The sequence below is a fragment of the Rattus rattus genome, chromosome 3, assembly GCF_011064425.1.
Source record: "Rattus rattus isolate New Zealand chromosome 3, Rrattus_CSIRO_v1, whole genome shotgun sequence".
NCBI classification, from domain to species: domain Eukaryota; kingdom Metazoa; phylum Chordata; class Mammalia; order Rodentia; family Muridae; genus Rattus; species Rattus rattus.
The window spans coordinates 221,133,537-221,147,232 of NC_046156.1; the positions used below are offsets into that span (position 1 = coordinate 221,133,537).

Genomic DNA, 13,696 nt, shown 5'->3' on the forward strand with positions numbered 1-13,696 from the left:
ATATGTGTTGTAGACCTCGTGTATGCTACCTGGTTAGTGATCCAGTGTCTGAGAGATCTCGGGGATCCAAGTTAATTGAGACTGCTGGTCCTCCTACCGGGTTGCCTTCCTCCTCAGTTTCCTCCAGCTTTTCCCTGATTCAACCAGAGGAGTCAGCAGCTTCTGTTCATTGGTTTGGTGCACATATCTGCATCTGACTCTTTCAGCTTCTTTTTGGGTCTTTTGGAGAGCAGTCATGATAGATCTCTTTTTGTGAATGCCCCATAGTTTCAGGTCTCGGGGCCTCCCCTTGAACTGGATCGCACTTTGGGCCTGTCACTGGACCTTCTATTCCTCAGGCTCTTCTCCACTTCCATCCCTGCAGTTCTTTCAGACAGGAAGAATTATAATCAGAGCTGTGACTGTGGGATAGCAACCCCATCCCTCAATTGATGCCCTGTCTTTCTGCTGGAGTTGGGTTCAATAAGTTCCCTCTCCCCACCATAGGGCATTTCATCTAGGGTCCCCCTGCTTTGAGTTCTAAGAGGCTCTTACTTCCCAGGTCTCTGGTACATTCTAGAGGGTCCTCCCAACCTTCTTCCTCTTGGGGTCACCTGCTTCCATTCTTTCTGCTGGCCCTTGGGGCTTCAGTTCTTTCCCCTCACCCAATACCAGATCATGTTCCCCTCTACTCCCACTCCTATCCCCTTTCCTTCCCTATCCCTCCCTCCCCATTTGTGGTTGCTTTCTTCTCTCTCCCAAGTGGGACTGAGGTGTCCTCACTTGGGCCCTTCAGCTTGTTGACCTTTTTGAGTTCTGTGGACAGTATCTTGGGTATTCTGTACTTTGGGGGAGGCCTAATATCCACTTATTAGTGAAAACATACAATGCATGTCCTTTTGGGTTTGACTTACCTCACTCAGGATGATATTTTCCAGTTACATCCATTTACCTGCAAAATTCAGGATGTCCTCGTTCTTAATAGCTGAGTAGTATTCCATTGTGTAAATAAACAACATTTTCTGTATTCATTCTTCTGTCATGGGACATCTGGGTTGTTTCCAGCTTGTGGGTATCACAAATAAGACCACTATGAACATAGTGAAACAAGTGCCCCTGTGGCATGGTGGGATATCTTTTGGATCTATTCCTAAGAGTAGTATTTCTGGGTAGGTCTATTTCCAGTTTTCTGAGGAATCTCCAAATTGATTTTCAGAGTGGTTTTACCAGTTTGCAATCCTACCAGCAATAGAGGAGTGTTCCTCTTTTTCCACATCCTTGTTGTCACCTGAGGTTTTGTTCTTAGCCATTCTGACTGGTGTAAGGTGGAATCTCAAGGTCGTTTTTGATTTGCATTTCTCTGATCACTAAGACTTTGAACATTTCTTTAGGTGCTTCTCAGCCATTCAAGATTACTCTGTTCTGAATTCTTGGTTTAGTTCTATACCCCATTTTTTGATTGGGTTGTTTGATGGTTTTGGTGGGTAGCTTCTTGAGTTCTTTATATATTTGGATATTAGCTCTCTATCAGATGTGGGGTTGGTGAAGATTTTTTTCCCAATCTGTAAGATGCCAATTTGTCTTATTGACTATGTTCTTTGACTTACAGAAGCTTTCCAGTTTCATGAGGTCCCATTTATCAATTCTTGATCTAAGATCTTGGAGTTCTGTTTAAGAAATTTCCCCCTGTGCCAATGAGTTCAAGGCTCTTTCTCACTTTCTCTTATATTAGATTCAGTGTATCTAGTTTTATGTTGAGGTCCTTGATCCACTTGAACTTGAGCTTTGTGCATGGTAACAAATATGACTTTATTTTCATTTTTCTACGTCAGACAGCCAGTTAGACCAGCACCATTTATTGAAGATGCTTTCTTTTTTTCCATTGTATAGTTTTTGGTTTCTTTAGCTAACAGATTAAATATGCAAACAAGATCCAGCATTTTACTGCATACAAGAAACACACCTCAATAACAATGAAAGACACTATCTCAGAATAAAAGGCTGGGAAAAAGTCTACCAAGCAAATTGTCCCCAAAAACAAGCTGGAGTTGCCGTACTAATATCCAATAAAATAGACTTTCAACCAAAAGTTATCGAGCATGATGAGGAAGGACTCTTCATATTCGTCAAAGGGAATATCCACCAAGAGAAAGTCTCAATTCTGAACATCTATGACCCAAATGTAAGGGTACTCACATTCATAAAAGAAATTTTGCTAAAGCTCAGAACATACACTGAACCCCACACAATAATAGTGGGAGACTTCAACACCCACTCTCACCAATTATTCTGTTTTGAGGTATCCACCAGAGAAGACTGGTTAGACATGGTTTTAAGTCAATATCAGGCAGCCAACTACACTAGCTGTTCAAAATTCCAATATAGCCCCAAGCCTTTCTCAGGGTGAGCTTTTAAACACACACAAAGAAAGAAAGAAAATATGTCCTGGATTGACATATTTCAGTTAACAAGAGCAGCTACAGAAGCTAAAGAGCAAGCTTAATACATTTTGAGACTTTCTGAGAACTATGGATTAGCCTTGGTTTTAGTTTTGGAAGGTGGTGCTGGTGAGTGGTACAGCCATGGTACTTCTGTCATGGAAATTGTGCTAAGGTCTACTATGTCTACTATGTCTGGGGCCTGTTAACATTTCCACTTCAATGGACCATCCTTTATCTCATTCTTTCTTATTGTCTATGCAAACTCTGTGTATTGCTTTCATACTGAACCCTTTTAATGTTTACATTCACTTCTTTTTAATTTAAATTTTATTGTTATTTATTATTATTATTACTATTACTATTATTGAATGTATGTATAATATTTGTGAGCATGTGTGTGGAGGCCAGAGGACAAATTGCAATCTATCTCAAGGGAAGACTCCAAGGCCTAACACTATTACTGATGCTATGGTGTGCTTACAGACAGGAGTCTAGCATGACTGTCTCTGAGAGGCCCAACAAGCAGCTGAGACAGAAGCAGATCTTACAACCAATGGACTGAAGCTGGGGACCCCTGTGGTCGAATTAGGGAAAGGCTGGAAGAAGTTGAGGAAGAGGGCAACCAAATAGGAAGACCAGATGTCTCAACTAACACAGACCCCTGAGATCTCTCAGACACTGAGCCACTAACCAGGCAGCATACACTAGCTGGTCCAAGGTCTCCCAACACATACACAGCAGAGGACTGCCTGGCCTGGCCTCAGTGAGAGAAGACACACCTAACCCTCAAGAGACTTGAGGCCCCAGGGGATGGGGAGGCCTGGAAGGGTATGGAGGCTGTGGGGATGGGGAAATCCTCTTGGAGACAGAGGAGGAAGAATGGGATGAGAAACTGTAGGAGGGTTGAACATGAGGGTAATAACAGCTAGGCTATAAAAAAAGTTAAAGATACAAGAAATTTTTTAAAAATACAAGAAAAGGAGGAAGAAGACATCATAAAAGGATGATGAGGAGGAGGAAAAGGAGAAAGAAGAGGAGGAGAAGAGGAGGAGGAAGAAGAGAAAGAAGAAGAAAGAGGATGTAGGGGAGACCAGGGCCAGCTCAAACTATGTATACTGCATGACCACAACTGATTCTGGCATTCCGAGCCTTAGTGGTTGCCATTTTCCCTGGAAAACAACTATTTTTTAAAATCAATATTTTATCAAGTCTTTCTAAAGTTGAGTAGAATAAATTTTCAGTGGTAGACTCTTTCTTTATAATGTATGAGAAAATTCCAACTAACTGTAGAATTACTTTGAAAACTAATTGAACTCACACTTGATAAGGCAGTCATGGGCTGCTAGGGACTACTCAGAAATGAAAGACTCAAACACGTAGTACCCAGAAACATTCATTGTAGCCACTGTTCCTCTTCCTTCATGTTCCAGCAAAGAAAGACATGAGCATCCACATACCCTCAGACCTCACTGGCTCTTCTAGATGTTACTGACACCAAAAGCATGCAAAGCATCTTATGTGATACATTTATAGTCAAAGCCAGAACTTTAGTCAAAGCCAGAACTTTACTCAAAGTCATCTGATATGCATTATATAGGCACTAATTAGTCAACTGGACACACCTTCCAGTCTGAACCTGCATCCGGAGCAGATATGGAGCCCTGGTTCTGCACCCACTCCTACAACACGCAGAGGGAACCTGAATCTCAAGTGCTCTGAAATGTACAGGATCACAGAATCACAAAGGAAGCTCAACTTGAAGGAGATCAGACACACCCAGGAGCACTGTGGCTGTGACATACTCAAGATCACAGTTGAGGCCACAACATCTTTTGCAACACCTAGCATAACTGGGACACCCTCAGGAACCAGGGAAACAAAAACCCCCACCGAGCCAGAGGCACGGGTTCCTTCCAGCTTGAACCTGTGCCCAGGGCAAACCCAGAGCTCTGGCTCCCCACCCACTCCTACAACACCCAGAGAAAGCTTGACTCCCAGGAGCTTTGACACAACAAAATCTCAGGAGCTTAGTCACACCGTGATTTCAGGATCCCAGAGGCAGGATGGCTCCAAGGAGCTATGACACACTCAGGATCACAGGATCAAAGAGAAAGCTGGACTCTGAAGAGTTCTGAGCCAAACAGGATCACACGAAGAGCAGGCTCCAGTGTGAGACAGCAAGGTCTTGTAGCACTAGAGATAACCAGATAGCAAACGGCAAGGACAACATAAGCAACAGAAACCAAGACTACTTGGCATCATCAGAATTCAGTTCTCCCACTACAGAAATAACCCAACACATCAGAAAAGCAAGATTTGGGTTTAAAATAACATCTCATGATGATGATAGAGGAATTTAATAAAGACATAAATAACTCCCTTAAAGAGAACACACATAAATAGGTAGAAGCCCTTAAAGAGGAAAAACAGAAATCCCTTAAAGAATTATAGGAAAACACAACCAAACAGGTGAAAGAATTGAATAAAGCCATCCAGGATCTAAAAATGGAAATAGAAACTATAAGGAAATCACAAAGAGAGACAACCCTGGAGATAGAAAACCTAGGAAGGAGATCAGGAGTCATAAATAGGAGCATCACCAAGAGAATGCAAGAGGCAGACAAGAGAATCTCAGGGGCAGAAGATACCATAGAAAACGTTGACACATAAGTCAAAGAAAATGCAGAATACAAAAAGCTCCTAACCAAAAATATCTAGGAAATCCAGGACACAATGAAAAGACCAAACCTAAGAATAAAGATATAGAAAAGAGTGAAGATTTCAAAGGGGCAGTAAACACATTCAACAAAATTATAGAAAACTTCCCTAACCTAAAGAAAAAGATGGGACACCGACGGAACCTGAAGGGACCGACCAGATAAAGAGTTCTCTGCACCCAAATCCCGTGGGAGGGAGAGCTAAACCTTCAGAGAGGTAGACACGCCTGGGAAACCAGAGGAGACTACACTCTGCCTGTATCTCTGACTCCAGAGGAAAACACCAAACGCCATCTGGAACCCTGGTGTACAGAAGGGGCGGCACAGATCTTCCTGCTTCCTGCTGCCGCAGAGAGCTCATAAGCAACACCCCACAAGCAAACTTGAGCCTCAGGACCACAGGTAAGACCAACTTTTCTGCTGCAAGTGACCTGCCTGGTGAACTCAAGACACAGGCCCACAGGAACAGCTGGAGACCTGTAGAGGGGAAAAACTACACACCTGAAAGCACAACACTCTGTCCCCATAACTGGCTGAAAGAAAACAGGAAAACAGATATACAGCACTCCTGACACACAGGCCTATTGGATGGTCTAGCCACTGTCAGAAATAGCAGAACAAAGTAACACTAGAGATAATCTGATGGCAAGAGGCAAGCGCAGGAACCCAAGCAACAGAAACCAAGACTGCATGGCATCATCGGAGCCCAATTCTCCCACCAAAACAAGCATGGAATATCCAAACACACCAGAAAAGCAAGATCTAGTTTCAAAATCATATCTGATCATGATGCTTGAGGACTTCAAGAAAGACATGAAGAACTCCCTTAGAGAAACACAGGAAAACATAAATAAACAAGTAGAAGCCTACAGAGAGGAATCACAAAAATCCCTGAAAGAATTCCAGGAAAACACAATCAAACAATTGAAGGAATTAAAAATGGAAATAGAAGCAATCAAGAAAGAACACATGGAAACAACCCTGGATATAGAAAACCAAAGGAAGAGACAAGGAGCTGTAGATACAAGCATCACCAACAGAAAACAAGAGATGGAAGAGAGAATCTCAGGAGCAGAAGATTCCATAGAAATCATTGACTCAACTGTCAAAGATAATGTAAAGCGGAAAAAGCTACTGGTCCAAAACATACAGGAAATCCAGGACTCAATGAGAAGATCAAACCTAAGGATAATAGGTATAGAAGAGAGTGAAGACTCCCAGCTCAAAGGACCAGTAAATATCTTCAACAAAATCATAGAAGAAAACTTCCCTAACCTAAAAAAAAGAGATACCCATAAGCATACAAGAAGCCTACAGAACTCTAAATAGATTGGACCAGAAAAGAAACTTCTCCTGTCACATAATAGTCAAAACACCAAATGCACAAAATAAAGAAAGAATATTAAAAGCAGTAGGGAAAAAGGTCAAGTAACATATAAAGGCAGACCTATCAGAATCACACCAGACTTTTCGCCAGAGACTATGAAAGCCAGAAGATCCTGGACAGATGTCATACAGACCCTAAGAGAACACAAATGCCAGCCCAGGTTACTGTATCCTGCAAAACTCTCAATTAACATAGATGGAGAAACCAAGATATTCCATGACAAAACCAAATTTACACAATATCTTTCTACAAATCCAGCACTACAAAGGATAATAAATGGTAAAGCCCAACATAAGCAGGCAAGCTACACCCAAGAAAAAGCAAGAAACTAATCGTTTTGACAACAAAACAAAGAGAAGAAAAGCACACAAACATAACCTCACATCCAAATATGAATATAACAGGAAGCAATAATCACTATTCCTTAATATCTCTCAACATCAATGGTCTCAATTCCCCAATAAAAAGGCATAGATTAACAAACTGGATATGCAATGAGGACCCTGCATTCTGCTGCCTACAGGAAACACACCTCAGAGACAAAGACAGACACTACCTCAGAGTGAAAGGCTGGAAAACAACTTTCCAAGCAAATGGTCGGAAGAAGCAAGCAGGAGTAGCCATTCTAATATCAAATAAAATCAATTTTCAACTAAAAGTCATCAAAAAAGATAAGGAAGGACACTTCATATCCATCAAAGGAAAAATCCACCAAGATGAACTCTCAATCCTAAATATCTATGCCCCAAATACAAGGGCACCTACATACGTAAAAGAAACCTTACTAAAGCTCAAAACACACATTGCATCTCACACAATAATAGTAGGAGATTTCAACACCCCACTCTCATCAATGGACAGATCATGGAAACAGAAATTAAACAGAGACATAGACAGACTAAGAGAAGACATGAACCAAATGGACTTACCAGATATTTATAGAACATTCTATCCTTAAGCAAAAGGATATACATTCTTCTCAGCTCCTCATTGTACTTTCTCCAAAATTGACCATATAATTGGTCAAAAAACGGGCCTCAACAGGTACAGAAAGATAGAAATAATCCCATGTGTGCTATCAGACCACCACGGCCTAAAGCTGGTCTTCAATAACAATAAGGGAAGAATGCCCACATATACGTGGAAATTGAACAATGCTCTACTCAATGATAACTTGGTCAAGGAAGAAATAAAGAAAGAAATTAAAGACTTTTTAGAATTTAATGAAAATGAAGGTACAACATACCTAAACTTATGGGACACAATGAAAGCTGTGCTGAGGAAAACTCATAGCTCTGAGTGCCTGCAGAAAGAAACAGGAGAGAGCATATGTCAGCAGCTTGACAGCACACCTAAAAGCTCTAGAACAAAAAGAAGCAAATACACCCAGGAGGAGTAGAAGGCAGGAAATAATCAAACTCAGAGCTGAAATCAGCCAAGAATTTGTTTGCCAGAAAGGACCATTTGTTTCAAATGGGACCATAGAGAGAATCAACAGAACCAAAAGTTGGTTCTTTGAGAAAATCAACAAGATAGATAAACCCTTAGCCAGACTAATGAGAGGACACAGAGAGTGTGTCCAAATTAACAAAATCAGAAATGAAAAGGGAGACATAACTACAGATTCAGAGGAAATTCAAAAAAATCATCAGATCTTACTATAAAAGCCTATATTCAACAAAACTTGAAAATCTGCAGGAAATGGACAATTTCCTAGACAGATACCAGGTACTGAAGTTAAATCAGGAACAGATAAACCTGTTAAACAACCCCATAACTCCTAAGGAAATAGAAGTAGTCATTAAAGGTCTCCCAACCAAAAAGAGCCCAGGTCCAGACGGGTTTAGTGCAGAATTCTATCAGACCTTCATAGAAGACCTCATACCAATACTATCCAAACTATTCCACAAAATTGAAACAGATGGAGCACTGCCAAATTCCTTCTATGAAGCCACAACTACTTTTATACCTAAACCACACAGAGACCCAACAAAGAAAGAGAACTTCAGACCAATTTACCTTATGAATATCGATGCAAAAATACTCAATAAAATTCTGGCAAACCGAATCCAAGAGCACACCAAAACAATCATCCACCATGATCAAGTAGGCTTCATCCCAGGCATAAAGGGATGGTTTAATATATGGAAAACCATCAATGTGATCCATTATATAAACAAACTGAAAGAACAAAATCACATGATCATTTCATTAGATGCTGAGAAAGCATTTGACAAAATTCAACACTGCTTCATGATAAAAGTCCTGGAAAGAATAGGAATTCAAGACCCATACCTAAACATAGTAAAAGCCATATACAGCAAACCAGTCGCTAACATTAAACTAAATGGAGAGAAACTTGAAGGAATCCCACTAAAATCAGGGACTAGACAAGGCTGCCCACTCTCTCCCTACTTATTCAATACAGTTCTTGAAGTTCTAGCCAGAGCAATCAGACAACAAAAAGAGATGAAAGGGATACAAATTGGAAAGGAAGAAGCAAAATATCACTATTGGCAAATGATATGATAGTATACTTAAGTGACCCCAAAAATTCCACCAGATAAACCTGATAAACAACTTCAGCAAGGTGGCTGGATATAAAATTAACTCAAACAAAACAGCAGCCTTCCTCTACTCAAAGAATAAACAGGCTGAGAAAGAAATTAGGGAAATGACATTCTTCACAGTATTCACAAATAATATAAAATAACATGGTGTGACTCTACGCAAGCAAGTGAAGGTCTGTATGACAAGAACGTCAAGCCTCTGAATAAGGAAATCGAAGAGCATCTCAGAAGATGGAAAGACCTCCCATGTTCATGGATGGGCAGCATTAATATGGTAAAAATGGACATCTTGCAGAAAGCAATCTACAGATTCAATGCAATTCCCATCAAAATTCCAACTCAATTCTTCATAGAGTTAGAAAGAGCAATTTGCTAATTCATTTGGAATAACAAAAATCCCAGGGTAGGGAAAACTATTCTCAACAATAAAAGAACTGGGGGAATCACCATCCCTGACATCAAGATGTATTACAGAGCAACAGTGATAAATACTATATGATATTGGTACAGAGACAGGCAGGTAGATCAACGGAATAGAATTGAAGACCTAGAAATGAACCCACACACCTATGCTTCAGTCCTTCTCAGAAAGGGGAACAGAATACTCACGGGAGGAAATACAGGGGAAAAAAATGTGGATCAGAGACTGTAGGAAAAGCCATCCAGAGACTGACTCACCTGTGGATTCATGCCATATACAGCCACCAAACCCAGTCACTATTGCTGGTGCCAAGAAGTGCTTGCTGACAGGAGCCGCTGTCTCCTGTGAGGATCTACCAGAGACTTAGTGAAGTAGATGATGGTGCTTGCAGTTAACTATCAAACTGATCACAGGAACCCCAATGGAGGAGTTAAGAGGAAGGTCTAAAGGTGGGCTGGAGAGATGGTTCTGCCATTAAAAAGGTTCACAATCAAAAATATAAGAGAGAGGACTGAAGGAGCTGAAGGGTTTGTAGCCCCATAGGAAGAACAACAATATCAACCAACCAGATTCCCCAGAAGTCCCTGGGACTAAACCACTAAGAGTTGGGACCCATGGCTCCATCTGCATATGTAGTAGAGGATGACATTGTCTGGCATCAACAGGAGGAGGAGCCCTGTGAAGGCTTGTTACTCCAGTGTAGGAGAATGCCAGTGTGTTTTGTTGGGAGTGGGTGGGTGGGAGGGGGAGCATCCTCATAGGAGCAAGTGAAGGGGATACAGAGGGGGAACCTGGAAAGGGGATAACATTTGAAATGTAAATACATAAAATATCCAATAAAAAATAGAAATAAAAGAAAATGAGATTCCTACAGCAACCAGCATGATGATATGTATCCTACCAAATCCTCCTAACTCATGCATCTGTAGGTTGCAAGCATTATTGCAGCCTGGGAAGCGACAGACACCCACACTTCTCTGGCCCAAGACCAGGAAGTACAAGAAATTCTACTTTCATCATGATTAATGTGATGGGTGCACAAAGACAAATTGATGCTTCCAACAGGAAAACTGAAATTTGTTTGTGAAGTGAGACTAAAAGTGGCGGCATTAAATCTAAACCATTTCCTGTGAAGTGGATTTATTAAAAAAAAAAAAAATTGGCCGCCATATTATTTTCTTAGTCACCTTTTCTTTGGGCTTGTTGGAGGCATAGTCCCTCCTAGCAACCTCCCATCTGCTGGAAAACAGAATCAGGAGAAAGAGGAGCCCACGTGACACATCCCTCGCTGGAAGAAAATACTAGGGGGACTCAGTACATAAACCACCATTTGTATAAAACCCTGTTAGTGCCCTCTTCAGACTGACAAAATGAGTTTTGCATCACTGAGAGGAGAGAGCAGCTGCCATCCCCTGATTCTAGTAAAGACAGTATTAGAAAGCATCTGCAGACCTCTCTGTTCGTAATTACCAGGCAACAGAAAGGCCCTTAGTTCTCTCCAATTAAACCACTCATGCTGCAGGCAGAGGAAGGTATACCTCACATAATGAGTCTGCTCAAAAAGCTGTAGGTCTGTGATAGACTGCTTGCCCAGCGGGGTTGAAAGTGGGAGAAATAGGGGAACCCTGCTTGGCTTTTTGTGTCCTTGTATTTCTCAAGTCCAGACGTATGGCGTTACGAAATGTTTTTTTTTTTTATCAAAGGTATTATTTGTAATTTTTTCCTGTTAATAATCACACAATTGTTGGAGGAGAGGGTACTATCTCAGTCGAGAACTTTCTATCTCATAATTGGTTTTGAGTTAACATTAATTAGCCTTTGCAATGGTCACATACACTACTTTCCGGTTGGCTCTATGCCAGAAGGCAAGATTTCCAGAGCCCAGGGGTCTAAGGATCCCGCTGAGGGTGGCGGCTGCATGGATTAGAAAGTGCTCTGCAGTGATTGGGGGACTGGGCGAAAAGCGAAGAAGGTGGAGAATAGGGATCATGTGTGTTCCTCGAATGTACAACCCACATTTGAATGACAAATAACAAGGCCAACCTATAAAAACAACTAAGCGCAAATCTACCCATATCCATCTCTCCCGGGATGCGTGTGCTTTTTCAACTAACTTTGGGAAGTCGCAGAGACCCAGCGGTGTGGCCCTCACCACCTCTCCTACACTTTGGCATTTTAAGCGTGCACCGCCCTTAGCGGTATCTTTCTTTCCTCCGGATTAAGTATGGAAGATCCCTTCAGCCCCTCAACTCTGTCTCCGGTGTCTAACCTATCCCTACCCATTCGGCAGAGCTGGGGTCTCAACCTGACTTCTAAGCAGGGACCCTCTGTGCCGGGACCGCAGCCGCCTCCACGCTGGCCACCTAGCCACCGGATCCATCTGGTCTTCTTGGGGATCATCCTGGCGGCCTCGGTGGCTGGCAACACCACAGTGCTCTGCCGCCTGTGCGGCAGTAGCAGCCGGCCCTGGCTGGGTCCCAAGCGTCGCAAGATGGACTTCCTGCTGGTGCAGCTAGCAGCGGCTGACCTGTACGCGAGTGGAGGCACCGCGCTGTCGCAGCTGGCTTGGGAGTTGCTGGGCGACCCGCGACCTGCTCTGGGCGACTTGGCTTGCCGCCTTTCCCAGTTGCTGCAGACATCTGGGCGGGGCGCCTCCGCCCACCTGGTGGCGCTCATTGCTTTGGAGCGCCAGTTCGCAGTGCGAGGTCCTCAGGGCCCACAGTTGCCCGCACGCGCCCTGGCTACCCTGAGCTGGCTGCTGGCTCTGCTGCTTGCTCTGCCGCCCACCTTCGTGGTGCGCTGGGAAGCGCCTCCATCTTCAACCGCCAGCGCCTGGCCCGGGGAGCATCGCTGCCAGAACATCTTCGCCCCCCTGCCGCGCTGGCACCTGCAGGTCTACGCGCTCTATGAGGCTATCGTGGGCTTCGCGGCGCCAGTCGCGATCTTGGGTGTCTCTTGCGGTCACCTGCTGTGTGTCTGGTGGCGGCGCGGGTCTCAGGCTTCGGTGGCTGGGATGCCCTGGTCCGCCAGTATGGCTCGAGCCTCCTTACCCAGTGCGCTGCCCCGCGCCAAGGTGCAAAGCTTGAAAATGAGCCTGGCACTGGCACTGCTCTTCGTGGGCTGCGACCTGCCCTACTTTGCAGCTCGCTTGGCAGCGGCCTGGTCGTCGGGGCCCCGGGGTGATTGGGAGGGAGAGAGCCTGGTAGCCGCGATGCGGGTCGTAGAGGTGGCCAACAGCGCTGTCAATCCTTTGGTCTACCTTTTCTTCCAGACGGGTGACTGCCGTCTCTGGCGGCGGCTACGGAGGCGTATAGGAGTTCTGTGCTGCGTGCAGGAGGAAGAAGCTGAGATCAGCGGAGGGGCTGGGGACCACCAGGCACTCCACCGCCATCGCTGGCCCCACCCCCATTATCACCATGCGCGGCGGGAGGAGCGGGACCAAGGCGGCCTGCGCCCACCCCCGCCACGCCCCAGACCTCTGCCCTGCTCCTGTGAAAGTGCCTTCTAGGAGCTGCTGCACAGACAGGTCATTTGTCACTGTGGCACAGACTTCAGACAGCACAGAATGTAAGTGGTCTGCCTAAATCACGAATAGTGGAACTGTCAGCAGGAACCACTGAAGCTGCCCGCATACTTTATGCAACAGTTATTTCCTTCTAATTAAGGACATGGTTTTTACTTCTTGTTTGTTTTCTTCCCTGTGGTTCCTCTCACAATGCCCATTTTAAGGAGACCAAACGCTTGGAAAGTTGTTTAAAAAAAAATCTGAGTTCCAGAGTTAATATTTTTGCAATTCTCTTTTATATTCCCATTGTGTTCTAGATAAGAACATTTATTTTAACAAAATTGTCAATTTTTCATTCGTTGCTATTATGTTTTTAGTGAGTTCGAATTGTGCTTAAATCAAGTGCATCTTTGGGGAGCAGCAAATTTGCTGTTCCTACCAAGAAGAAAATCCCCATAATGCTCTTCCTGGGGAGATCTGGAGGTCTATTAGCAATGCTATAGGAAAGTAATTATGCTGTCACTTCAGTGACAGAGCATTTGAAAAATAAAAGCATTTCCCACATAGCAGCTAGAACACCTTTTTTAACGTGGTAATGTGTTTTCTGGGAAGAAAATCGGTGTGGCTTTTATTTCCAATCTAACTTCCACATCAATAAAAACTGAGAATACATGAG

The 13,696-nt window shown here is 43.5% G+C and overlaps 1 protein-coding gene across 2 annotated transcripts; it reads left to right on the forward strand.

Annotated features, from left to right (window-relative positions):
• Nucleotides 1–11,557: 11,557 nt before the first annotated feature.
• Nucleotides 11,558–13,696, forward strand: Gpr150 (G protein-coupled receptor 150). 2 transcript variants are annotated; one of them, XM_032899116.1, is made up of 2 exons: nucleotides 11,569–12,588; nucleotides 12,787–13,696. In XM_032899116.1, exons 1-2 carry the CDS (start codon nucleotides 11,740–11,742, stop codon nucleotides 13,021–13,023), a joined length of 1,086 nt encoding a protein of 361 aa, XP_032755007.1. In that variant the 5' UTR covers nucleotides 11,569–11,739; the 3' UTR covers nucleotides 13,024–13,696. The 2 variants fall into 2 exon arrangements, with proteins under 2 accessions (XP_032755006.1, XP_032755007.1); XM_032899115.1 differs by having other exon boundaries at nucleotides 11,558–13,696.